At 46.3% G+C, this 26,067-nt stretch overlaps 1 protein-coding gene across 2 annotated transcripts; it reads left to right on the top strand.

The window, feature by feature from the left end:
* The first annotated feature begins 109 nt into the window (after positions 1-109).
* On the top strand, positions 110-25,655 carry LOC119399900 (ubiquitin domain-containing protein UBFD1). 2 transcript variants are annotated; one of them, XM_037666790.2, is made up of 10 exons: positions 110-174; positions 8,646-8,795; positions 10,064-10,252; positions 11,432-11,467; positions 12,103-12,249; positions 12,646-12,674; positions 14,399-14,464; positions 15,357-15,462; positions 15,967-16,049; positions 25,234-25,655. In XM_037666790.2, the coding sequence occupies exons 1-10, from the start codon at positions 141-143 to the stop codon at positions 25,330-25,332; spliced, it is 939 nt and encodes a 312-aa protein (XP_037522718.1). In that variant the 5' UTR covers positions 110-140; the 3' UTR covers positions 25,333-25,655. The 2 variants fall into 2 exon arrangements, with proteins under 2 accessions (XP_037522718.1, XP_037522719.1); XM_037666791.2 differs by having other exon boundaries at positions 135-269.
* The last annotated feature ends 412 nt before the right edge of the window (positions 25,656-26,067 follow it).

Raw genomic sequence — 26,067 nt, 5'->3', positions numbered from 1 at the left:
TATTTTCATCATTTTCAAAAATAATAATTGTTATATAATAGTAAATAAATATTTTAATTTATATTCTAGCTGACAAATTTTTTTATATTTATGAAAATTTTTGTTTTGGGACAGTACAGTTCCGCAGTCGCACTTCAAACATGGCTTCCGAAAACAACACGTCTGACGGCGAAAGTGAGTTGCTGGTGCTATTTGGACGTTCGCTGGTGTGCCCGTAGCCGAGTCCTTAGAGGAGAACGGTTTCGAGAGGCCTCGCGGTTCTTCAAGTCGTAAGTTTCGCGCCTGCGGTCGTCCGCGAAGCGCTCAATCGAGCGCCGTCCACGCGTCAGTAGCTTGGCGTAATAGTTCACACAGGCGCTCAGCTGTTTTCTGGGGAATCGGGAAGCGCCGACTGCTGCCGTACGCCGCGCGCCAAGACTTCGCGCTTTTCTTTAAGCCGCGTTGGTCCGTTTCGCTAATTACCTAATCTACAAAAGAATCGTTACCGCAGTTTCTCAAGGCACTCTTTAAGATTACCTACCGCAGTATGCTTTTGTTTGGGAGAAGCGCGAACGGAAAAAAAAATCGCGTGGTCATAAGGCTCCTTGTGTTTACAGACTCCTGAGTGCGCCTTCTTTGTTTTGTTATGTTGGTCTCAAATTAGCCTCAGCTCTTGCGGCTTAAGCAACTTGAGCGAGCAATTTCGAGCGCTCGTGTCTTTCACCACGGTTGCTGTGCCAGAAAAAAAAAAAATGCGCAAGTCATTTCGCGAATTAGGAGCATGCGCTTGCTTCGCAGGATTGCACAAAAATCGCGTCTCGCTTAGAAAACAAATCTCTTCGCCGAACTAGCGACCGTAAGAAAACGCTCAAAAATAGTATTCCGTATCTCCGGTGAACGTTAATTGCTACGTTTGTAAATACCAGCAAGTGTTGACTAAAACACGGACGTCGCTTTATCATCAGCTGCTGAGAAATGTCACCGTTGCGTTTCAGACAAGCAAATCACTTCTTTGAGCCGTAGTTCTCCCCTGCGCGCGGCGTTTTCTTGTAAGTCGTGTTAGAGATTAGGCATTGTGGTTGTGGAGTTTATCTTTCTAGCGTGGCTGTATTGATCATTTGTTCTTGGAAAATGGTCCCATCGTCTCGCTGTGCATTTTTTTTTATTGCTACATAGACTTGCCCCTTATTTTGTGTGTATATGTGTATTAGATGTGCGCGCGCATGACTGTATTCGCAACTTTCAGCTATGGTGGCGCCGCCACGCGGCAACCGGTGAAAACCGCGTTCCGGTGATAGAACGAAAACTTGCCTGGCGACAACGTGCGGGCTGTGCTTCGTCGTCGGTGTGTCCTACAACTTGTTGTGCGTGTGGCCAGTGAATTACGATGGATTTTGTTGGTGCAACATTGTGGAAGCTTTGCGGTTCAGTAATGGGTAAACAGCACAACAGAAATCGCGTGTACTGCGTGCCAAAATGCTCAAACCGTATACTGTGAAAGGCGTCGTAAACGTGGCTGGTTTTCCCTTGGACCGGCGGCAGAAAAGGCAATGGGATATCCACGTGCGCATCGGGAAGCTTGTCATACGAGAAAATTATGGTTTCCATCATGCTTCTCAAATCGTCTGAATTTTGGGACACAACTGAATTCCTCGGATATTACGTGCCAATACCACGATACGATTATGGGACGCGCTATAGTGAGGAGCTCCGGATGAATTTCGACCACCTGGGGTTCTTTATTGTGCTCCTAAATCTAAGCACGCAGGTCATCTTTTGCATTTTTCCTCCATCGAAATGCGGCCGCTGTGGCCGGGAATCGAACCCGCGTGAATATGCATCGCAACACCTTACGTACTGCGCTACCACGGTCCTGGGAGACAGCAGGCGAGTGCTCTTCTTTTTTTTTTTTGATTAATTTAGAAGACGACGGTCAATAAAACTATGCCTTCGCGAGCGAAAGCCACATCAAAACAGCCTGCCGCAACTGACACCGGCGAGTGGCGGCTAGGCAGACGCCGCTGCCGTCCGCGATCGAGCGCGAGCACGCCGTAGAGTGAGCAAATTTTGCTAACACGATTGATATTGTACTCTTATGTCAGGCGTCGACATACTCAATCCGTTTTCTCGACACCCTCAATATTAAGAGCAAAGGTGCAAGCGAAGCAAGCCGGTTAAGTAAGACGGCCTGCAGTGTCACTGCTTATCTGCGAATGCATCGCAGGTGCCTTCGCATCGTGCTTCCCGATCTCGCGAGTGGTGTGGACACCGGTGCTTTTTTTATTAGTGCCACACTGGAAGCCCCACATTATTGAATTAGGAATTAGCTTGCATGATAAAATAATTGTAGCACATCTTTTTCATGCCACCGATAGCGGCGATACCGGCAAATACCTCGGCATCCTCGGACATGATGATGGGAGCGGTAAGAAACTGAGCAGCGGCACGACGTTGCTTGTCTCCCGTGCTGCTGCCACTATGGCTATACGGCCGTGCGATCGCCGGACCGGGCGGATGAGAAAAATCTGCCGAGTTTAACGCACGCCGTACGCCCGATCCAGCGACCCCGTACGGCGAAACATCACCATTCCGGCTGCTACACAGGCGCGTAGGACGTCAAATCGGATGCAAAATCGTGCCGTGTGTCTCGCAGTTTCTGCTCTCAAGCGTTAGCCACTCCACGCATGGGAAGTTCAATGCGGTGGGAAATTATCCTAGCCGGCAAGCGGCAGCAACCAGCGACAACACATGCGGTGATCGCTCCGTGTGTACGGGTGATCACCGCATCGACAGCCATATTGGATTTCTTGTGGCGCCCCCTATAGTTGCTGAAAGTTGCGAATACAGCGTGTTTTTCGTTTAGTCAGTGGTGCTTAAAAAAAGAAAAGAAGGAAACGAAGGTACTTTAACACGCAGCTTATTTGTAACTTCAGGCCTTCAGAGATTTTTTGCTTCTTTTGTGTGTGTGTGCGGGGGAGAGTAATGCGATTACGTATCGACGAAACAATCTCCAAATTTTTTTTTTTTTTTCGCTACCGAATGAGTCAACAGTTCCGTGCAGTCGCAACAGTCGTATCGGTTCTGCCCCAGGGCACACGCTAATTGGATTGCGCGGTTGTTTATACCTCCATCGGCGCACACGTGCGCTGCACGTAACTACGTTACGCGCAGTGCACGTGGGAAAAACAACAAAGAAGCACATGGACGACACGTGCTCGTTTGTCGTGCACGTGTTTCTCTTGATTGGTCACGTGCCTCGTACGCGCGTATGCGTCGGTTACGTCACTTCGACCGGGACTGTTATTATTATTGTTGTTATTATTTGGTCACAGCTACGCGAGGTGTGTTTTCGCGGCGTTCGTAAACAAGGGTAACGAAAGCCGCGAGCACTGCAGCGTGTTAGGTTTGGTTGGTAAGAGCGGGACCACAGATGGAAAAAAAAAAAAAAAAAAAAAAACACGTTTGCTTGCATCCGACCACTTCACTTTTTTTTTTTTTTTTTACCGCGGATCGATGAAAAAACACACCATTCTGTGCTCCCCTACGCAAAACACAATTATAACCACGAGCGGTACTATCAAAGTAAGCGAGATCCGCCATTGGTTCACTCTGATTGGCTTAAAATGCCACCATTACGAAATTTTACAATGTCGTGTCCGTAGTAGCATCCCTGTTGTTTTGATCGTCCTCGACGTTTGCTCGCGCTCTTAATCTGCTACCAGTGCCACAGTTCGTTCTTTTTTTCTTTTTTGCATATGCTGACATTGGTTGTCTAATGAATAATGCCTGGTGAAGTGATTTACTACTCATTTTTTGGTAATTAATACGTTAATGTCATCATGAACCAGTAGTAGTAGTAGTAGTAGTAGTCATGTGATTGGTGCACATGTTACAATAGCAAAATGCTAATGCTGCCACCACCGAGTCAAATACCATTTTCGAGATGCCTGTTAAATGAAATCTATTGGGGTTCTGTGTAGCTTTTTTTTCCCCCTATGCTCTGTCAATTAGGCCAGTTGGAGCAGTTGTGCCTGGAATGAATGCCTGTTTTTCAGCTTTAAAATATTATGCTGCGAGTTTGAAGCACCCTTTGTAAGGATTGTTAGGACAATATTCCTGTGGTTGTGCGCGTTCATTGAATAGTGCAGATGTAACTGTTATTCATCCAGCCATTTATGTATGCATAAACTAAAGGTTATAGTTAATCGCAGTGCTGCTTGCAATTTCAACTGTTTGTTATGAAGCAGACCTCCTATTGTAGAAGTACTTAACATAATGATCCAGATAAAACAGTCGTTTGTGCTGTAACATCTTGGATGTTGTATTCGGGCAAACTGCGGCTTGGCCTTTACAAACAGTTTTCAGGCATTTCGAGGGAGCTTCGTGACGATGCGAACGCGGTGCCTAGCCTAAGTTTAGTTGAACAAGTTGACACTTTCATTACTGGCATGTCAGGTCGCTGATCTTTTCATCTGTATTCGTAAGTAATGCTGATCTTTGCCCGGCACGTCTCTTGCACTGACCTTTATATAAGGCCATGCAGGAAATATTTATCGACCAAGTTTTGCTGTTTATTATTTGAATGATGCTGCAAGGCAGCTAACACATGTTTAGCACAATCTCTTTTTCATTCTGTAAACCTGCTTTAGGAAAAAAAAATAACAGCTGGAAATGAGCTCTAGATGCTATCAGACGAGTTATAAAAGCGGCTCGGCAGTTTGTTCATAGAAGGACAATGTTTTATAGACGAAGCATTTGCAAGGGGTTGTTGTATGCGCAGATTCTGCATTTTTTTGTGTGACTTTCAGTTTGCCATGAGCGCTGCAATATAAAACGCTGCACACTGCCGTTGTAACCCTGCCCGCATTGTACAGTTCACGTGACGTATTTATAGACTGCGGTGTCTGTGAAATTGAAATATTTCCGTACCCTGGGCGTTTGCAATGTGGTGTTGAGGTTTTCAGCTTGTGAACGTACATGTGAATGACACAGTGTTGATTAATGTTTGCTAGATACAGTAAGGAACTGTGAGGAAATCACTGTTTTTTGTAGATGCCCCGTTGCATAAACCTTTAATGGGGCTGGGTACATGAGATTCACATTATTTTGGAGAGCGTTAAGTTTTCAATTCAATTTTTCGTTTATTTTGCTGACATGAAACATGCAAAGTTCTCAAAACTGGTTGGACACACAGCCGAGGTCTATTTTCGGGTCTATTAAAAGAGTAACAGTTAAGGCACACACCAATAGTGATGTCATAAGACGTGGTCAGAGCATAATTACATGGCAAAGTTAAATTCACTCTCAGTCAGAAGGGAGTATTTGGGGCATCTTGCTTTCATGCAGCAATAATTGCCATCTGGCTTGCTTGCGCTTTCAATCTTGAAATATGCATGTTTGCCATTTTACTATCAAGAGTGCTATGTCATGCTGATAGCTGCATGCTGTTCGTGACCGTGAAGGGCCGGTCGTACACTGATAACGTGAGGAGATCACACGAGATATGCGACGATTATTGTTGTGTGGTGGAAAGACACCCTAAATACGCCTTTTTTGTCTTGGAGTGTACATCGTATGCATATGCACAGTTTGCAAACATACAAATAAATGCATTGAAAAGTGACGTGCCACGTTTTTAGGCAATTTTTAAGTGACATTTAGCAAACTTGACACAAGCACTAAAGCATTACATTTTTAGTTGTTTTATTCAAGTACATCACAAGTTCCTGTTGTAAACATTATGTGGAGGGGATTAGACAAAAAAAAATTCAGGAACATGGAGCGAATGTTTATAGTTTTGCAATACCACTTGTCGGTACACTACGAATGAAAACAACAAATCTATTGAATGCACTGGCCATTTTGGGTTAGTATTCATTAGGTTGCAAAAAAATTGAGGAGCAGTAAATGGCACTTACTTTAGCGCTCAATAAGAGTGCTAAAATAAGACCAGCAAAAGTGAGGCCTTTAGTACAAGTCAAAGCTTCCATATGAACAGTTGGTAGCACTAGTAGGAACGTATTCAAGAGCAAGTTTGCACCACGAAGAGGGCATTGTGATGAGCAATTCCGACCCGCATGCTTTTCTCGAATGTGGCAGCTTTCACTGAGTCATACTGTTAAGGAGATTGCTGTGTCTACAGAGACAGCTGAGCGCAGGCAGTGTCTAGATAACTTATCTTGCGAAGGAAAACAGCTGCAGATAGGGGCGCTGTGGCACTGCTCAGTTCTTGCCAGTGCTAATTAGCTGACTTTGAAGTTTATACTACGCGTTATCGTAGCATTCAACATGCTAATTGGCTCCACTTAATGAGTACGTAAGAATGTAATGTGTGATCCAGATGTTCACGGGTTTGAATGCCTGTGCGGGAAAGGCAAAATTTGCATAAGCTTTTCCAGTGATTACAGATGTATTATCGCATGGAGTAGTGCAGGCAGGAGATTGATGAGTAGTAGACTGAACAGGTAGTATGTTCTTGCCTTGTCTGTTCCTTTCGCATGTTTTGATCAGTTAAGGGAGGTTATGAATCTACTAGTTTGTTTGTCAATTGATACTGTTAGCCCTCGAAAGAGCTACTAGAGTCATGGTAATGCAGAAAATAAGACATGGTATATGGCATTTATGTACAAAATAAGGTAGAAAAAAACAAACTAACATAGCAGTGTGCAAAATAGTGTTTGCGTTTTTCACATATTGGGCAGCGGAATTCATAGTAACAACAGATATGTTTAATATACATACTTAAGGCAAAACGTAGACACAGGGATTACTACTAATACACAAGACAAGAACACTAAACTGCAACTCTAGGGAGCTATGCCATCGGAAAAAATAAAGGAAATGTTCAGGTAGCATTACTCGTTGAAGGAAATGTTACTACTGAACCAGAAAGTATGCTCCATTTTTTAATTACCCTCACACAAGAGGTGTATTTAAGGGCATCGTTTTCATGTGCCTAATGGCGAGGTACACATACTGTGTTGATGTCTTCAAATTGACTGAAGTTTAATATTGTTGGGAGTAACTGCACTCTGACACAAACCGCCCTTGTACTCTGGCTCAACGCAGCATTTGATAAGTATTTGCTGGACGGTTGCCGTCTTCTGTTCAGAAATTGGTGGCTGTTTCTTTCCCGTGAGCCTTGCTCTTGTACCGTCGAACCCGCATATGTCAAACTCACATATAACGGATTATTGTGTATATCGAACAGCTGTAAAATACCCTTGAAACATTTTCGATATATGAAACATTTTATATATTGAACTACCTTATATATAGAACTTTTCTGGGATTTCCTTCAGATTCGATATATCCAGGTTCAACTGTATATCTACTGTTGGAGACCGTTTCTGGGTCATTCCTTCCTGAGCTGGGGCTATTGAATGGGCTTACAATTCAGTGCCCCAGGATTATTTTTGGTCAAATCCCATCATTTTTATATTCCAGAAAAAAAAAATTGATTCCGGGAAGGTTCATTGGCTAAAAGCTGTTATGTAGATGTGGACAAGGGCCGATGAGCCCATTACAAGGCAGTTGTGACTACAACAAAATTTAGGCCGCTGTGGTGGTTAAGTGGTTACGGTGCTTGGCTGCTGACCTGTCAGACGCAATCTTGATACTGGCCGCGGCAATCTCACTTTAATGGAGGCCAGAGGCCCGTGTGTACTGTACAATGTCAGTGTCTGTACCCCATGTAGTCGGAACTCTGGGGCCCACCACTAATGCATCTCCCATAGCCTGAGTTGCTTTGGGACGTTAAACCCCATTAACAAACCATGCCAACCTACTCCAAAATTTCCCGAAAAGCCAACTACATAATACAATAAATATGAAATATTTTCACTATTTCATGGTGCTAGTGCCCTAAAGAAATGAGTAATAAATTGCCTATGTCAGTACATCATATGCAATTTTAATTTCAAAGAAAAACACATGGACGTCAAAGAAACATTGTAAAAGGTAAGATGCAACTACAGAAAGAGCCGTGATTGTAACGAATGAAATATTACAGAAGTAATGTCTTTAAACAGATGTCAGTTTCCTTGATACGTGTTTGTATTTATCAATACTGTAAGCCATGCAGGCATATACAACAGTGGGCATACAAACAGTACTGAAGAGTGTCTTTACATTATAAAGGAGACACGCGAAAGTCAGAACAAAACGGGGCAGTATTGTGCGCAGTAGACGCGCTATGTCAGTAAAAAAAATACAAGGAAACAAAAATGACATGTACAGTACTCACAGATTGAAACGGGACAATTTAGGGCTAAGAAGTAACGCACATACGTTTCCACCATCTTCAGTTCAGGTCATGTCGGCGTAATTTCGACTCAAACGCATAGATCAGAGCCAACATAATCGTTAGGGACCAAGTTCGCCACGACATGGTGTGGTTGCCTCGAACAATGGCGCATACCAGCCGTTATACCAAAAAATTTGACATTGCGTTTGAATCCACGAGTGCTGTACAATGGGTACCTCACGTAAACCAGTTAATACAGTAAGAAAGACAAATGACACAGTGGTTCTGCTGCACAAATACAATAAAATAAAATCAGAAGGGCCTGAACAAAAACAAAAGAAAAAGAGGAAATCCTTGCAGGTTGCTGAAATGTTGCATGTCTATTCGTCAGTTTAACTCTGCTGCGTGTGAACTCGTGCAGCTGCCATGGCTGGTCAACGCAACAACAGCAGTAGCAACGGAAGCAGCACCCAGCAACAGACAGTGGACAGGGAGAGCGGGGAGACGGAGGCCAAAATTCCAAAGACAAGCTGCGAGGAGAACAGTCAAAACGGCGCACCCACACCCCAGGGTGAGCGAGCCTTCTTTTACGATTGTACGGGGCGAATAAAAAAATGTAATTGTCGTCAGCATGACCTCGGTATAACAAATGACTGGATGTAACGGTGCGAGTGAAAAGCTTGTGTTGCCAGTATGTTACAGCATTACAACTAGTATATACTTTCGTAGCCAACATAATATGCCTCGTAGTTTTCTTTTTTTTTCTTTTTTTTGTCTGGTGCGAGTTCGTTAAAATAAAGTTTCGTTTCATTTAGTGACACTGTCGGCTCGTACAAACTATCACAATAGTGGCAATATGCACAGAAATTAAACAAGTGCACTAGTTGTTAAGGTCACTGATGATTCATCATAAGCATTGGTGCAGAAATATCAGCACAAGCGAAGAAATAAAATGAATAAAACTAAAACAAACCACACTGAAAGGGATGATGACACAGAGATAGAGCATCGGGAGGTAAATGATAAATGTACCGACTAAATCCAATCTGACGACTTGTATCTGGAAACAAATTCCATTGCTTGATGGCGACACGCTCCAGTGTTCCTTGTAACAGTAGACTCCACTGTACATACTGTGTCGGTGCCTTCATTCCTTGTGCGTTTTAATGTGAGAGCACTTGTTGTACCTAATTATTTTAACTAGAGTGCCGAGAAGGGAATATTCAGTCTCTTATGCTTGGTGCGCTTAATTCAATAGGAGAGTGGCAACGGCTGTATTTGCCTAATTTAAACCTGGAAACAAGGCGCTGGACCTTATCTCAAGTTTTTGACCGCACATTTGAATGCATGATGACCGCCTTTACACAGTGCAAGATTTATGACGACACAAGAGTTCACGCACAAACCCATACGGAAGCCATACGGAACCTGTTCCATATGTTTTCCTTAATCCCTATGGAATCTGTTGGAATAACCTCTGTGGAATAGTATGAATTCCATTTTGTACGGATTCTGAAACAGAACCCATACGAAATGACCCACACAGAAATGGAATCCATGCGATATGGATTCCGTAGGGATTGAGGAAACCACGTAGAATCCTGCAGGCTACGTATGGGTACAGACCCGTACGAGCTCTGTTTTAGAACCTGTGCAGGTCCCAAAATGTTTTTGCGTGCTTTGTCACTTTGATTCTGTCAGTGGCTGCAGCTTCTTCATCCTCATGTTACGTGAACAGACAAACTTTGATCAAACTCTTGACTACAGTGCAAGATTTAGCCCAATTTGGCCCTCAGTGATGAGCAAGTGCACTAAGGGAACGCGCTTTTGTTTTCTCAGAGGACGGTGATGCCGACAGCTTGATGGCCGACAAGCAGCAGTCGTCACAGGAAGAAGATGGCAAGGAGGGTGACGAGGAGGCGAGCGCCGTGCCCCTGGTTGTGATGTACAACAAGCGGCGGTACGACGTCCAGGTGTCGCTCTCGGCCAAGATGGCCAAGCTCAAGGAGGAAATACAGAAGCTCACTGGTGAGCTGGTGTTGACCTGCCCTATTGGTGGCAGTAAGACAATTGCATGGTCCTTTGCACCGTAGAGTTTCCTACTATAAATTTGAAACCCTTTATAAAAGACAGGCACCGGGAAGCACTTCTTGTCCCTTATCTGACGTGTCTCATATAAGCAGGGTATCTCGTTCTCATTTGCTGACCAACTCCTGTTTCGATGTAGGTACACCCGTGTCTTTTATACCCAACCACCTGTTACATCAGTGTCTCTTATAAAGGAGTTTAAGTGTATTCACCAGAGGGAACTGTGGCGGTGTGGTCGTTCAGACTCCATGGGAATGATAGGTAGTACATGGATTTGCCTACGGCTGGATTCGACATGGATTTGCTTGCGGCTTTGAGCACACTTGTGGCTTTGTCCATTATTGTGTTTTAGCTTTCGTTTCGGATGAAAGAACGGCTTATTGTGATTCTCGCGAGCCGATTTGAAATGGTGAGCCTAAAAGGGTCTAGGTGTGGAAGTGGGAATACGGAACTCTTGCTGAACTTTGTGAACTTTGTCTAGTGACATAACGGCTGCAGGCGACACGGACCCAAATGAACAAAACTGAGGCAAATCCTTGCACTACCCATCCTTCCCATGCTGAGTCAAGTGCCGTGTACTGCAGCTCCAAAGACACTAGTGCCAGATTTCCCTCCAGTGTATCATTATGAAACTCTACGCTTTGCACTGTAAGTACAGTGCAAAGGATACTATGTGTATTACATTGTGAGCTGCCAGATATGGCGGACGCTCTAGGCAAATTACAGTTTCGGTTGCAGTGAAAGATTACTGTATAACGACATCGATATTATCTACTATGGCGCATTAGTTGTTGAGAAATTAAGGTAAATGTAGGACACGACTTGCATCTACAGCAGGACAACACTATGATTTAACAAGTCCTCAATTTAATTCTGTTATTTATTTAGTTCGTTCCATTTAAAAGAAATTTATATTAATGGGGGAAGAGTAGATTTCACACTAGAGCCACCCAATACCCGGCGGAAGAATTGTCCTTTGTAAAAATTGTCGTTTTTGACTTTCCAAAGCACTATTTTCTACACTCCAGGTCATCTCGGTGCTTGCTATTGTCTTCTGTGATAACTTTGCTTGCCCAGTTGCTCAAGTAATTATTTTTCTTTTTCTTTTCTGCCTCGCAGGAGTCCCACCAGCAATGCAGAAGCTTATCTACAAAGGTCGGTGCTGCTATTTTTTCCGTAGATATTAATGCTCCTATATCACTCGTACCATTGAGTCTGAGAACATGTGGAGGCGGTCTCACAAGAAACGGTGTAGTCAACCTGTTAATTCTCACTGTGTACAAGTGTCCCCGAACAGAAGTGTTTAAAATGATTTGATGGCGTCTTGCAAGTGGTGAAAGTTGGGGTTGGCATGTTGCCATGTTTTGCCTTCCTTGAGTTGAAGCATGCGCAGCATGATAGAATGCAGACTACCAACGAGGTGGACTGGCGGCGACTTCCAGCTGATTGGTAGTGGCCGTGTAGTACCTACTAGCCAACTACTATAGTCGCGTATAACTTTAGAAGGCAGCGGCATTTTCCCCTCAGAGGCGGATGCACACTAGCCTCCACCAATAGGCGCGCACTTCAGGTGACGTCATGAGCCGGACGGCCAGTGACCCTGCCGACGGAGCAGTCACAATTTTTTCAGCAGGACTATTTCTTTAGTCGCGGAGGCAATTGACTGCTGCGCTTCGGTCATTTGGGCGGGGCCTCTCCTGTCTTCTAAAGTTGTACCCGACTATAGCTGTATTGGATGTACCAACTAGCCCACGAGCAGGACCCTTCTCTCACCTTCCAACTTTCTGCAGGGGCTCCCAAGCCAGACGACAGCAAGAGCCTGCTGGAGTTGAATCTGTCGGCCAACGCCAAGCTCATGCTGGTCGGCTCCACGTTGGACGACGTGCTCAACCTCGAAGTCCCCACGCCCGAGCAGCTCAAGGACGACACGCCGCAAGGTGATTTATTATTATTATTTTTTTTTGCTTCCACGGCATTTTATGGCGATGCAGTAAGTTGAAGACGACACGTAGTGCGTCTACATTCACGATGAAGATGAGCAGCGCGAAGCACGGAACTGCGGAAATTCAGGTAAGGGAGGATGAAGAAGTGAAACAATGATGAACATGAGCTCTGCGTCACTGTTTTGCTTCCTCATTCCTCCTTTACCTGTACCATAAAATCCTGAGCAAGCGCCTCTCCTTCAGCAAGTCGAAAATACCGGCAAGGTGGAGGGGGTCGCTTTCCCGGAAATTGTGTGCCGTACATTACTTTTTCGCTGCCTAAACTCTGACTTGTTAAGATTGTCTTGTGTTATTCGCTAACTTTCTTTTTGTGTGTTCTGTTCTTTGCAGTCACAAAAGAGCCAATCTGCAAACAGAAAGTGAGTATCTCTTTAGAACACAGGTCGAAACATCGTGACTAAGTAGAATCTTGATGACACGAACCTCCCGGGGCCTCGAAAAAATATTCCTGTGAGCCGAAATTCGTATCACCGAAAAACGTGGAAAGCCTGCACGCTACTAGTGTGTCTAGTGTGCGGGAAAAGCAAACAGACGTGTTTTTATTTACTGTTTCTCAGGGACGCAGAAACATCATAGACTGCTTTGTATGATGGCCGATATTTTCTTGACGTCACTGATCATAATGGAACTTGTGCAGTGATAACATGCGGTTGATGGACGATGTTGACAGCCAGCCAAACCGGCGGAGCAGTGCGCATGCCCGCGCTCTAGTTCCTCGTGTCCGCTCCCGATTGCCGCCACTTCTGCGGCTGCGTGGACAGTACCTGTTCGTACTTGCTGGGCTGTGTACATTCGTATCAAATGCTGTGGGGTGAAAAATCTGTTTTACAACAACCGCACTGTAGTACACTAGTCTAATAGGCCTTGTTTGGGGGCCACAGAAAAATTTGTAACACCCCAACATTCGTATGAGCTACGATTGTATCGCCAAGATTTACTCGGAGCATCTCTTTTTCCTGAATCCGTCCACTGCGGTGGATCAGTGGTTGCGGTGCTCAGCTGCTGACCCGAAGGTCATGGGTTTGATCCCGGCCACGGCGGTTACATTTCGGTGTAGGCGAAATGCCAGAGGTTCGTGTACTGTGCGATGTCAGTGCACGTTAAAAAACACCAGATGGTCAAAATTTCCGGAGCCCTCCACGCCGTAGTGGAGGGCTCCGGTTTTGTGGTTTTGTGTTTGTGGTATATTGTGGTTTTGGCACGTGAAACCCCAGATATTAATTTTAAAAAAGTTCTCCGGAATCGCTGTTTCTCAGCCATTTTTTTTTGGTGCAAGCCCATTTAATAAGGGCACCTTATGCCCATCTGCTTAATGACTGTTAAGTGTCCCAAATTGCTTCATTTGTTCATTGTTTTTTTATAGACACCATTGCTGCCCAGGCAATCAAAGGAAATACCATTGTCATAGAGGCAAAAAAGCAGTATGTTAAGCTGTGTCCATGAATTATGTTTATCTCTCTCTTATTTTGAGATGAATCTTAGTAGCCCAGGAAGGATGCACGCGTAAAATGCAAGTGATATTGCCACCGCCAAAGCTTTTACACAAGCTTGTTGCAACCTCATGGATTTTGAAATTGTTTGCTCTGGTTTTGTTAATTGTTCATCACTGCATAATAATTATGGCTATCTTTAAAGGTACCAAATACTCAACCCAGAAAGTTTAACGTTTCTTCAGTCAGAGAAGCTTGAACAAGACACTTGTCACTGTAAAATTATGGCCACTTTGCACACAAAAAAAAGAGGTAAGGGGATAACTCTTAGTGCTCACATTATCTACTATAATCATCCTCTTGATTTCACTGCTTTGTTTTGCACCCTCAACGGCGATTTGCGGGTTTTCTAAAAATCATCCCCGCGTATTGCCTCGAAGCAAGCTTCCCTGCGTAGCTGTCAAGCACTGCCGTGTAACCACCTTTGCAGACCAGAATTTGCGTTTTTTTGTCGTGGACTTTAGCTCAATTTAAAATATTTTTTTTGCGCGAAAATACGGTATTATTATGCTTAGCTTTTCGTACCAAACTGCAACAGTTTCTTTGTTGTTGTGATACATTAATCTGTTTTTGTACCGTTCAACCCTTTGCAGCTGCACCAGAAAGTAGTCGAAAAGGGAGTTCCTGAAGATGCCATCCCAGGAATCCGCAACGTCAAAGTGAGTCTAGAGACACTGTTCGTTTTTACGGCATGCTGCAATCTAAAAACTGTTGCACCCTTCGGCGTGTGTTATTCATCGAACAACAGTGATTGTACTCCATAATGATGCGCATTTCCTTTTTTTTTTAGTAGGGATACCGTGCATAATGCTGCTGCTTCATTTTTGAGCTGACTTTTATGAAGCTCTCACATCTTGCGTATAATTATGCGCCAATTTCAAATACGCAATCATCTTTCTGGTACACTAAGCAGTTTTTAAAATATCTATCATTTCATGGTGCCTTATTAGAAACAAGAAAAAAAGGGTGCGTGTCAGTGTGCAGACGCCCAACGACAAGTTTTTCCGGCCACTGGGCCAATGAAGGTGCCCTTTTTCTGGTGCATCCGTTTTTTCGGACTCAAAATTATTTGGACTTTTCGGCAGTTCCCGCAGAGTCCGAATAAACGGTCGGCGATCGTACTGCCTTCACCAAAACGATCATGTGTAGCAAAATATTTCACCCACGAGTGGTATAAGGGAACTTTAGGTAAGGCAAATGTTTACTTACCATAAGCTCAGGTGTTTGTGGTCTCTTCCCTGCCAACGGTGCACGGAAATAGCAAGGTTACGTTGCGTCTCCAAATGAGGGCGTCGTGTCGCAAAGTGTAGGGCAGTGGCGAGTCTGCAGCTTTCGAAGAAAGGAAGCATGGGCAAACTGGACAACGGTTATTGTTGCTCGATAGAGAGACGCCCCAAAAGCTGCAAGCATTTGTTGAAACGTAAGCTTGCTTTGTTAGAACGCAGGTCACCATACAGTGTTGTATTAAAACTGTTGCGACAGTGACAGTTCCTACCTTTGCTCATGCCTCAGCAAAGCGCTAATTTCACTCATTCTTCTTGCCTCGTCCAGGACTCACTGCCATCAGCACCACTTTCAGGAATGCTAAATAAATCAGGAGGCAAAGTGCGACTCACTTTCAAGCTTGAACTGGACCAAGTCTGGATAGGCACGAAAGGTGAGTAAGCCGGCACCGGTGTTTGGCAGAAGCATGGGTGTCTGGAGTGTCAACCAACTAGCCTGCCACTGTGCTTTGGCTCAAATTTTATGGTTGTCTTATAGAGGTGGTCACGTACACGAGGAAAACTGCCATGAGGATATGTAAGGGTTGTGTTTATGTTCACTTCTCGTTTTGTGTTCCAGTGTTTGTGTGGGCATTTCCATTTGTGGCACTTAGATAGAATGTTGCATTTTTTTTACTGACCATTGGGGTGACTAGCACAATGTGAAGCTCACAGTAAGTTCTGTCTGGTGCTTGGGTGCAATCTCTGATATGGTGATGTATTGTCGAGCACCTGTGGCCATTTTTCCAGTTCACTGTTTTATCTTAAAACCAGCTTGGCTGAAGTGAAACTTTATTGCAGTCCGCCTCTCTCTTCAAGTGAAGGACAATCGAGATGAAGTTGTTGCTTGCATTGTTTTCTTTCTGTCTCATTCTTACACTTGTCCTCTCGTTTTTCAGAGAGGACAGAAAAAATTAACATGAGCTCTATCAAGCAAGTCATCAGCGAGGCTATCGAGGGTCACGAAGAGTACCACATAATGGTGAGTTTTTTTGAGTAGCTGCGAAGCTTGTCGCACTGCGGTTTGCAGTGTGCATTGTGTATTCCTGCAATTTGCGAGTGGTGGAGATGTTTGGCAAGGCATTGAGGAAGTGAGGTAGCGATGGTAATTTGTTGCCTGCCTTTGTACTTTGGCTTGATGTGTGAACAGCAGTGTGTGGATCCTGGCTTAGGAGTACTGTCTGTGCGATTGGTCAGTGTCCGGCAATGTCTCAGAGCGCGCCATTTTAGTGCCCTCTTTTCTCCACACTAGACTCAAGACACATCATTTGCACGGTTTGCAACAACACCAGCGGAAATGGCGATGCTCTTTTATTTCCTCTTCTTATAGTGACCAGACTAAAATACTATAAATTGAATAAGAAACTGCTCTCTGAAACAAGTTTCCGCTTTTTCGCAATACAGTGAAACCTCGGTGATACGATCACAGTTCATACGAATTTCGGGGTGATACGAATTTTTAGTTGGTCCCGGCCAAGGCCCATTCGCCTGCAATGTAATGGAGTACGGTTGTTGCGAACAGATTTTCACCCAGAGACGTTTGATACGAACGTACGCAACCGCCCAGTTACGAAGAGGTGCTGTCCGCGCTGTCGCGGAAGACGCGCCAAGCATGTGTGAGCGCGGGAACGCAAGTGTGGGCATGCGCTTTGCACCGCCAAATCGTCAGAATCACGGTGTAAGAAAAACACTTTTCTTGCGGTCAAAATAAACCTTTAGAGACGCGTCACGGCCTCCGAGATCGTGTGCACGAATCTTTGAGGCTCTTATGTGCCTCCGTGTGCCTTCGCGTTTAGATTACAGAGGACATTAGCGCCATGCTTTTTTTTTTTCCTAACGCGTCGACGCGGGCTGCTGTCGCTGTACTGTGTTTACACGTGCCTGCCTCGTGCATCAGACATCCTATGAAAGGTGGATGAGGTCCGAAAGAAGGCAAGGACGGTCTTGACGAAGGAGTCAGGCCTCACAATATCAACATGCGCGACCGTTGAGGTCGCACATGTGCGGGCACGGCCGTAAATCTCCCAAAAAACATCCCAAACACCTCCGCGATAACAAAATTATAGCACAGGACCGTGGTTCTGTAACTTTGTGGCCTTGATACATCGCGTCAAAGCGCTTCTTTCGTTACTTTTGCCGCAGTACTCCGGTGTCATGCAAAAAAAAAAACATACTAAAATTTGGAAGGGGCTACTCCTGTCGCGGGTCACAACGCACCTGGTTCATTAATTAAATACGCGCGTACGAGCCGCATATTTACGAGTGCTGGTATGAGTGCCGACATCTGAAAACTTAACTGACAATCATTCAGGGTTCTTCCTGACGTTGCTGCGGCCCTGAAAAACAATAAATGAAAATGTGCGCCAGCTTCCTTTTGTCGCATGCTAATTTTCCATGCTTTCTGGTGATGCGAATTTCGGATGATATGAATATTTTTGGTGGTCCCTTGAGATTCGTATCACCGAAGTTTCACTGTACTTTATTTGATAACGCTCGACCCATATTTCTTTTTTTCTGGTAACATGCTCCGAAAGCATGACATTTGTCGTTTAGTACCTTTGTGGTTGAAAATTAGCATCTGGCTTTCGCATGCATAATCGAACTCTCGCTGATAACGCTCCAAGGTTACCAGCTCACGGCACAGTTACGACAAACGTGGGCTTGTGCCACAATTTGGACAAAGCAAGCAAAAAATAATGCAGCACCTTTAGCAGAGTTCATGGTGTTCATGATATATAGTACAGTCGAACCCACTTATAACGATCCCACATATAACGATCTATCGGTTATAACGACCATATTTGGGTGCACTTGCGATTTTCCTATGCTAACCATTGAAGCTGCGTCCAGATATAACGAACATTTTTCAAAGCCTCCTTATTTTACAACGAACACTTGAGACGCGGTCGCGGTAAAAATGTGGCGCATACGAAGCGAAAAAAAGTTAAAGCATGCCTTCTAAAGCGTGACAGGGGCGCGCGCTCCCGTCGCGCGCTCCCGTTTACTCGCGACTAAGATACCCAGATCGGCGAGCACCGCACGCAGACTTCGGACGTTGCGAGCGAGGTCGCTCACTTTCCAGGTGTTTCTTCAGTGGTAGAATGGCAGTGGGGAAAAAAAAATAGTAGGCAGCATAAAGCGTTGCGGTCAGCTTTCGCACGGTGACCTTTCCTGACGCCGTTCTCTGTAGCTATAGTATGGGAGACCAGCGCTGGATAGGTAGCGCGCCGAAAAAGGGCGCCTGGCGGGGAGTCGCGACATAACTCAGCCGCTCGCATGGCCTCCGCGCCGCCGGCTAATCTCGGAGGCCATGCCGCTCGCACTTATACGACCGGCCGCACTGTACCGCGGTGAGCGCACGCGCGTGCGCTGTTCCCGTGCTTCATTTTGGCGCGAACAGCTCGAGCAGCCATTGCGCCAGTAATACTGCTCTGTGGTGTAGAAACAAATGACTTTGTCTGAAGGCTACTTTCTCAGGAAAGCACTGGAAAACGGAGAGAAGGCCTGCAAAGCAGACTACGTGTGTAGATACGGCGTCGAAGAGACAGTGCTTTGCCGTGGTGGCGATTCCGTCTTGACCATTTTCTCCTTGCGTTCTGGGATTTGTGTCAAGCTAGTGCAGGCTCACAAGCCTCCATTGATAAGTACGTGCTGCGTCGGTACTAGCTGCCCACTACTGCAGTAAAAAAAAAAAGTTAGAGGCAAGGGGTAGCTGCGTCAACGTTTTTCTGCCGTGGTATGTACGCGGACGTTGATCAAGCAAATCACCGTGCTAGCATAGCGTGTATGGTGTCGCGCTGTTATGCTCGAGGGCGCGGGATAGATTCCCGGCCATGGTGGCCGCATTCCGATGGGGTTGAAATACAAAGAACACCCGCGTACTGAGATTTATGTGCACATTAAAGAACCCGAAGCGGTCAAAATTAATCCTGATTCCCACACTACGGCGATCCTCATAATCATACCTTTTTTGGCACGTAAAACGCCAGCAATTGTCGATGTTGATCAAGCACGTTTATTCTAAGCAGACACAGGCAAGCGAAAAAACTAACACAGTATAATAGGCGAATTAAACGGCAAGTAAATATCCAAGACATTTGACCCTTTTCTAGCGAGGCATAAATTGCGATGTCACTTCACCGCGGCAGCCAATGCACAAAGAAGCTTTACCGCATCGGCTGACTCCAGAAAGCTACGCTTCGAGTAGTGCACTGCGTTGTTCGTGACAACAACTCTGTCTGTAGCACAAGTGAAGTTCAACGGAGGCATCCATCGCGTGCGTATTTCTCACAACAGTTCAGCGGCTTCGGCGAACGTGCCCCCGTACGCATCTCGTAGGCAGACAGCTTTCCTTCTGCTGAGCTGTTTGCGAATAATGTAGACTACCTGCCTATCGTATCATGTTCACTGCACACGGTGGCATCAGAAGGAGCTTGGTGGTGGTCAGATGAAAAAATGATTACATATGCCGCATGCTGCATAATATGTACGTTTTATTTACGACAAAACACCTATTAAATTCTGCTCGTTGGGCCCGGCTTCCACTGGTGGCGATCACTATCGAATAAATATAGCAGACACGCGCAATTCCGTTTAGAAACCAGTCCGACGCCACTAGACAGGAGAGCAAGAGCAGAACATACTGTGCTCGCCTCACTGCCGGGATGCAACGCCACATCCATTCCTATTCTTATGTTTTAGAAGGAAAATCATAGAAAGCTACGTCCTCCCTCATTTCTACGTATTGTGGCACTTGAATGCGCAACAGTACCGCCAGCATCCTTTAGTTTTGTTTCGGCGATATGCGCCCGCATCGCCTGAACCAGTCGCCGCTCTCGTCCGCGGGAGCGGCTGGAGTATGCCCACTTTGACCGCCAGGGCGGCGCTGCCCACACCGCGGAAACTCCAGCGCTGGTTCCCTATAGACGTCACTCTGGAGTTTCCGAGATGTGTGGCGCCACCTGTCGGAGAAGTATTGAGTAGTGCATAGACCGACTCTCTCGCACAGTTTGCTATGGGACCAGGTGCAACTAGCGAGTGCGAAACAACGATTGAGCTTAATATCGCGTGTGTTTGCGCATTTAGCACTCAGAACGAGAGCTGTGAATTGCTCTCCGCTAGTCGGACGCGCCACCGAACCGTCGTGAAGTGCTTGCTGGATCACTCGCCTGAACGACGGCAAAAACAGCAGCAGACGAGAGCCCTCCGCACGCTACGAAGAAACTCCGCAAAAGACGCACTGTTGCGTTGTGAATTGCCACGGACGTAAAAGACGGAATAACAACGTTCAGTTTTACCGATTTCCATAGTTGTCGCACGAAGAAGAAAGGTGAGAGCGCTGGATACGGGCCGTTGCGAGCGTGTTGGGTAAGCGAAGTACCTGCGTTCTCCACAGCCGGTGGCATGAATGTGTGGCTCTGCTGTTGTTTTGCGTAGCCCTGATGCAAAACCGTGGTAACCTTGACTATGAAGCTCAGCAGAGGCTCTGACCGCGGTGCTTGTCGTGTAACACGAAGTGAGCAGCTAGAGGCAGTCTGGAGACGCGTGATACGCACACCGCGACGAGTTGGTCGTCACAACACAGCATCGCGGACGTATGTACGTTTTGAAGGCTCTGATTACTGGTTCTAACTAGCTAACACCACGTGCGTCATACAAGTAAATCGCAGAATTGTGACCCCCTTCAGGTTTGTTTCGCCCGTGTCCTCCGCGGTTGCCGTAGCTATCTCGGAGGCCACGGTTTTGCCTTTGGTTGTACCCCGCGAAAGTGGACACGCACGTATCCCCATTTGCAGTACATATAAACGGAAGACGACCATCAAGAGACCATTTGAGGATGCGTAATAAAACACTCCAATGCACAGGAAGCGAGAGATGAATTAAGGGAGAATACAACTGAAAAGGCGAAAATCGCCGGAGCCATTCGCCCCTGATGAACCGAGTTTTCTACCACTGATCGTAAGATGCATAGCTAAGTAAACTGATCGTGTATGTAGGTAGTTTATCGCTGTGGCGTACGTATGTACCCGATTTTAACGCATTTAGGCTCTAGAGAACGGATGTCGGAGGGCTTGCCTCGAACTCGGTGTCGTATGATGCTCGCTTGTACTTGCGAGTTGCAGCGCGCGGGAATAACTCAAACTTATTTTGCATTGTACTCGCAGTTCGCTTTGATCAGCTTCCTTTGTTTCTGAAGCGTGGATTGGCGGAAGAAGCTTTCCAGGTCCTTGATTTTCAGGAAACCGCGCCTCGACACCAACGAAAGAGGAGGGTTATATTGCGGCCTATGCACATTCGCTTGCGGGCGGCTCTCTTTGCACTACCCAGTTAGTGGCAGGGCTACGATGAGGGCGCTGGTGGCGGTGTTTTTCGCAGCGCCGCCTGGGCAGAGTCTGACGTCTATACGACCGCCTGCGATGAACCAAACAATGCCTTGGAACGCAAGAAGGCATAAATGCGAGAAGTGATAACCGCGATAACTTTCCATCGCAAAAAGGTTCACTGCGTCCCTAAACTCGTCGACGCCACAATGTGCCGCAAAAAGTCGTCCGTCTTTTCGGTAACGGCAGAGACCGGTCGATGGGTGATTAGGACTTCCGCGCGATTGCGGCGATGCCTTCGCGGATAAGCATCAGAAAAGAGCGAAGGCGAGGTGGCGGCCGTCGATAAACGTGCCGTTATGCCTTATAGCCGACAACCTTATCACAGTCATCTGTAGATATCTGCTCGGCGGTACGAGCGCGCCATGCTGCCGCTCGCAAGTTTGCCGCCGCCGCGTCGTGCGATACCGCTTTAAAGTGCGCGTCGCTTTGTAGAAACGAAAGTAGCTCGCTGTTGTTGAGCGGCGCGGGCACCTAGAAACGTCGATGCACTGACAGCGAGCGTATACTGCGTGTTTGACTAGGTGACAACTGAAGTGCGCCGCGCATCGTCGTGCAGGGCCGCGAGAGCATCGCGGAGACGTAGTGCGTGTTGCTTGGAAAATGCGTTGACCGAAGAGGCTAGTCGCCGCATCCGTGCACGATCCGGAGTGAAGCAAGAACGAAGAACGTACAAACGCGCGCATACGGCATACAGCAAGCGGCCCGGCAGTGACTCCGCGACCCGAGTAGGCGACGCGCTGCACGCAACTAGCCAGGGACGATCGGCTCCACGTCGCGGTACCGCGCTTCGGTGAAACGGTGTCAGCTCATTGCAAAGGCGGTTAATTCACTCGTGAGCACGCAGCGGGCGTCGCTTCACGACGCGAAAGGCTTAGCTTGTCACTGAAGGGGTTGTTAGCACTTTAATAAAAGTGCACAAAGGAAAAAAAATACGGCTTGGTCGCAAAGCGCACGTTTCTAAGGGCGAGTCCATATACAACGAACTACTGATATAACGACCACTTTTCGCGACACTTTCGAGTTCGTTATAAACGGGTTCGACTGTACTACCTGTTGAGTGGTTGTTACTACATTCTACATATGTACTACATTCAGTACATATGTTCAGTATGTGCTAACTCTGAAACGAAAAAGCTTTTTTTTTTATTCTGCACATATGCCCAGGCACCTGTCCTGCCACAGCTTTCAAACACATTGCAATTCAACAAATGAAAAGCCAGTTGCCATTAGCCATAGACGAGTTATTGGCTAGTGTGCGACAAGCCACTGACTCATCACAATTTGTGTGATAGTATGATGAGTCATTAAAGAACACCAGATAGTCAATACTTCCTGAGCCCTCCACTACAGCGCCCCTCATTATCATATCGGACAGTTATTATATTAATTTTACGAGAGAGAGAGAAACATTTTAATGAAAATCTGGAGATGTTTGCCTGGCTCTTTGCCTGACACGCTACTCCAGGTACTGGGTGACGATCCAGGTGCTGGATGACAAGTCATTGGCTAGTCTGTAACGGGCTAATGTCTTGTCACAATTTGTGTGACGTCATGGGCCGCGTGACAATATGACGAGTTGTGTGACAAGCCAGTAGTCATTGGCTAATGTGTGACAAGCTAGTGACTCATTACAATTTGTGTGATTTCACGAGTTGTGTGGTGAGCCAATGGCAAGTCATTAGCCAGTGACGAATGATTGACTAATGTGTGATAAGCCAATAATTCGTCACAATTTGCGTGACAATATGCTGAGTTGTGTGACAAGCCAGTAGTCATTAGCTACTGTGTGATGAGCCAATGACAAGTCAGTGGTCATTAGCCACTGATGAGTGATTGGCTCTTGACTCCTCACACTTTATGTGATGTCACGGGTTGTGTGACAATGTGACGGTCAGTAGTCACTGACCAATGTCTATCATTGGCTAATGTGCGAAGAGCCAATGACATCCCAATAGACCGATCCCACCGCGAGTTGCACTACGCCACCGCTGCCGCCGTGCATGCCGGTACTTGTAGTACTCGGTACGTTCAGCTGCCTACAGCTGGTGCGTTGGCGAGCTGTATTAACGAGCTTTAGCGGCCTTATTTGGATGAATTGCGATGGTTGGGTTGACGTGCTGTGTGCTAGCAACAGGAGCCTGAAGCAAAAGGACTCGGATTTTACGTGTTCTCAAAGGATTTCAAGCTCTGACAGGAATGTGCGCGACAGTCAACGAAGTCGGACAGAGAGGCAACTACCGCGCACTTTCTTGTTCAACGTGTTTGTGAACTCCCTGTGCATGATGCATCGTGGTTTAGCAGTGCCCTATTGCGTCATAACAACCTTGCTGCGCGAACGATGGACCGATCAGCGACAGCAAAATGTTCATATAACGCGAGCTGATCCCTTTGCCGGGGCGATCGCCGCTAGCGTCGAGAGATTGGATACAATTAACGTCCTTCCCGGGCTCAACAGAGATCGCTTTAATATATAGGGAGACCTAAATCGACCTCTCACCAAATGCGATGACGACTGTCAAGCGTCTAGCATGAATGAGACCTGCAATACAAGCCAAGATTATAACTGCATGCTGTGTACAGCTCGCGCCGTGGAGCGCACGGCGAAAACTCGGCCGTGCCGGCATCGCAAACAACTCCGCCGCCGGGATTTCCCTATTCCTTTCAATATGCGATATTATTGTGAACTCATCGTAAAGCGGGCAACAGCGGCAGCAAAGCTGAACTTCTTTATGAGCGTAGGCTATTAACCGCACACTGCTGTTTCGAAGCGGTAGGCCTAGCGACGATACCAGCGCCGAGCCACCGGCTGAGGCCGCCGCCGCCAGCCGGAGCGAGCTACTGCTTATCCGTCCCATTGCGTGTGTCGCCAAAATCTCTTACTGACTCATCCATCCCTTGTACAGCAGGAAATATTATGCCATTCACGAGATTTTTGTGATGTTAACCTTCGGCAAGCGGCATGAGCGGCCAGTCACCGTTCAGCGGACGCGCCTCTAACCTGCTTCACGGCGACTGTTTTATTTTCATTCACGTTTAACGTATTACTGTGATCGAAGTCCTACGTTGACAACACAGTCTACATGGAAAGTGTCGCCTCGACAAAAAGAAAAAAAGCGCAATAAGCTTCTTTTTTTTTGTCCCTTCGGCTTTTTTTTTTTCTCCTGTTGTCGTATAGCGGAGAGCTCTACGCAGTTTTGGCAAGTTATTGTCCGGATACTGTATACTATAGCTTGTGTCGCTTGCATGCTTGCGTTCACTGAAGAAGATATTTGCCCTCATGACGACGGGAACGTGATTTCTTTTTTTTTATTACTAATAGTTAATCAGCAAAACGACGCAAGCGCATCAACCCGACGAGACGACCTCGTCACATGTAAGCACTATCAACTGTACTTTTTTTCCTTTAGCGCTAGGATGCAGTTAACCTGAAATAAAATAATATACATTGGAGGTGCGGACACAGTTTTCCACCGCATTCAATCGTCTTGCGTGTCGAGGATTGGTGCAAAACGCCAATATACCTGAAACACGCAGCAAGCAGCCGCACCAGCAGCGCTCCGAGAACTACAACTAAGATGGCGGCAGTGCCACCGTCGGAAACTCGCGCATGCGCAGATGGTCTGGTGGGATCGGTCTATTTGTGTGCCTTCACGAGATGTGTGACAGTGTGACGAGGCAGTGACAAGTTGGTAGTCATTAGCCAATAACGAGTCACCAAAAGTCTGCTGCGTGCAGTTACTACTGAGTAATGGTTATCCGGGCCTCGCGCGATGTCTGTTGCAGGCTCTGCAGCTCGGTACGACGGAAGCCTCCCGCTACTGGATCTACTGGGTTCCTGCGCAGTACGTGGATGCCATCAAAGAAACCATCCTAGGGAAATAACGTTACTCAAAGAATTGAATGGAGTCCGGATGCGGGAGAAAGGGGAAGAAGACAACAACAACAACAAAAAAAAAAGCAGCCATAAAGAAACTAGAGGCGAAAGGTTCCCATGCTCTCTTTCTCCTTCCCCCCTTTGTTCTTATGTTCGTGTTTTTCTGTGTGGATGACGTCCGAGAGTGAAGGAAGACTCTTTTTCGACGAGCATGGTATTTTTGCAATTTTACACTCGGGGTGTCCCTTCCCTCTCTCTCTGTCCCCCGTTGTACGAGTGACGCCGAAGCACGGGCGTTCCCAATGTGGCGTGCTGTGAGAAAATAAAAGAGAAGAGTTGTGAGAGTGGACACAGGTATTGGTCTGAAGCTTCTTCATAAGAATATCGATGTGGGCGAGTTGGTTGGTGTTCATAGTGAAGATGAGCAACGCGAAACACTGAAGTGCGGAAATGCAGGTAAGGGAGGACTGAGGAAGCGAAATAATAGCAAACACAAGCACTTAATTACTGCCGACTGGGCGTATTGATCACAATACAGATACATATGTATATATTCATGAGATAATCTGTATGTAAAACGTGGAGTCAGGAACACATACCACATATATTTACAAGATTTTAAGGCTATCAAACAGCCTTATAATCATGTAAATGTAGGTGACACGTAAAGTTGCCCATGGGCAACATTACGTCACTTCGCGGGCGAAGAGGACTGGACATCCGCCGCAGTGGTCTAGTGGTTA

The sequence above is a fragment of the Rhipicephalus sanguineus genome, chromosome 7 (genome assembly GCF_013339695.2).
Source record: "Rhipicephalus sanguineus isolate Rsan-2018 chromosome 7, BIME_Rsan_1.4, whole genome shotgun sequence".
NCBI classification, from domain to species: Eukaryota; Metazoa; Arthropoda; class Arachnida; order Ixodida; family Ixodidae; genus Rhipicephalus; species Rhipicephalus sanguineus.
This window is presented reverse-complemented; position numbering and strand designations above follow the sequence as displayed.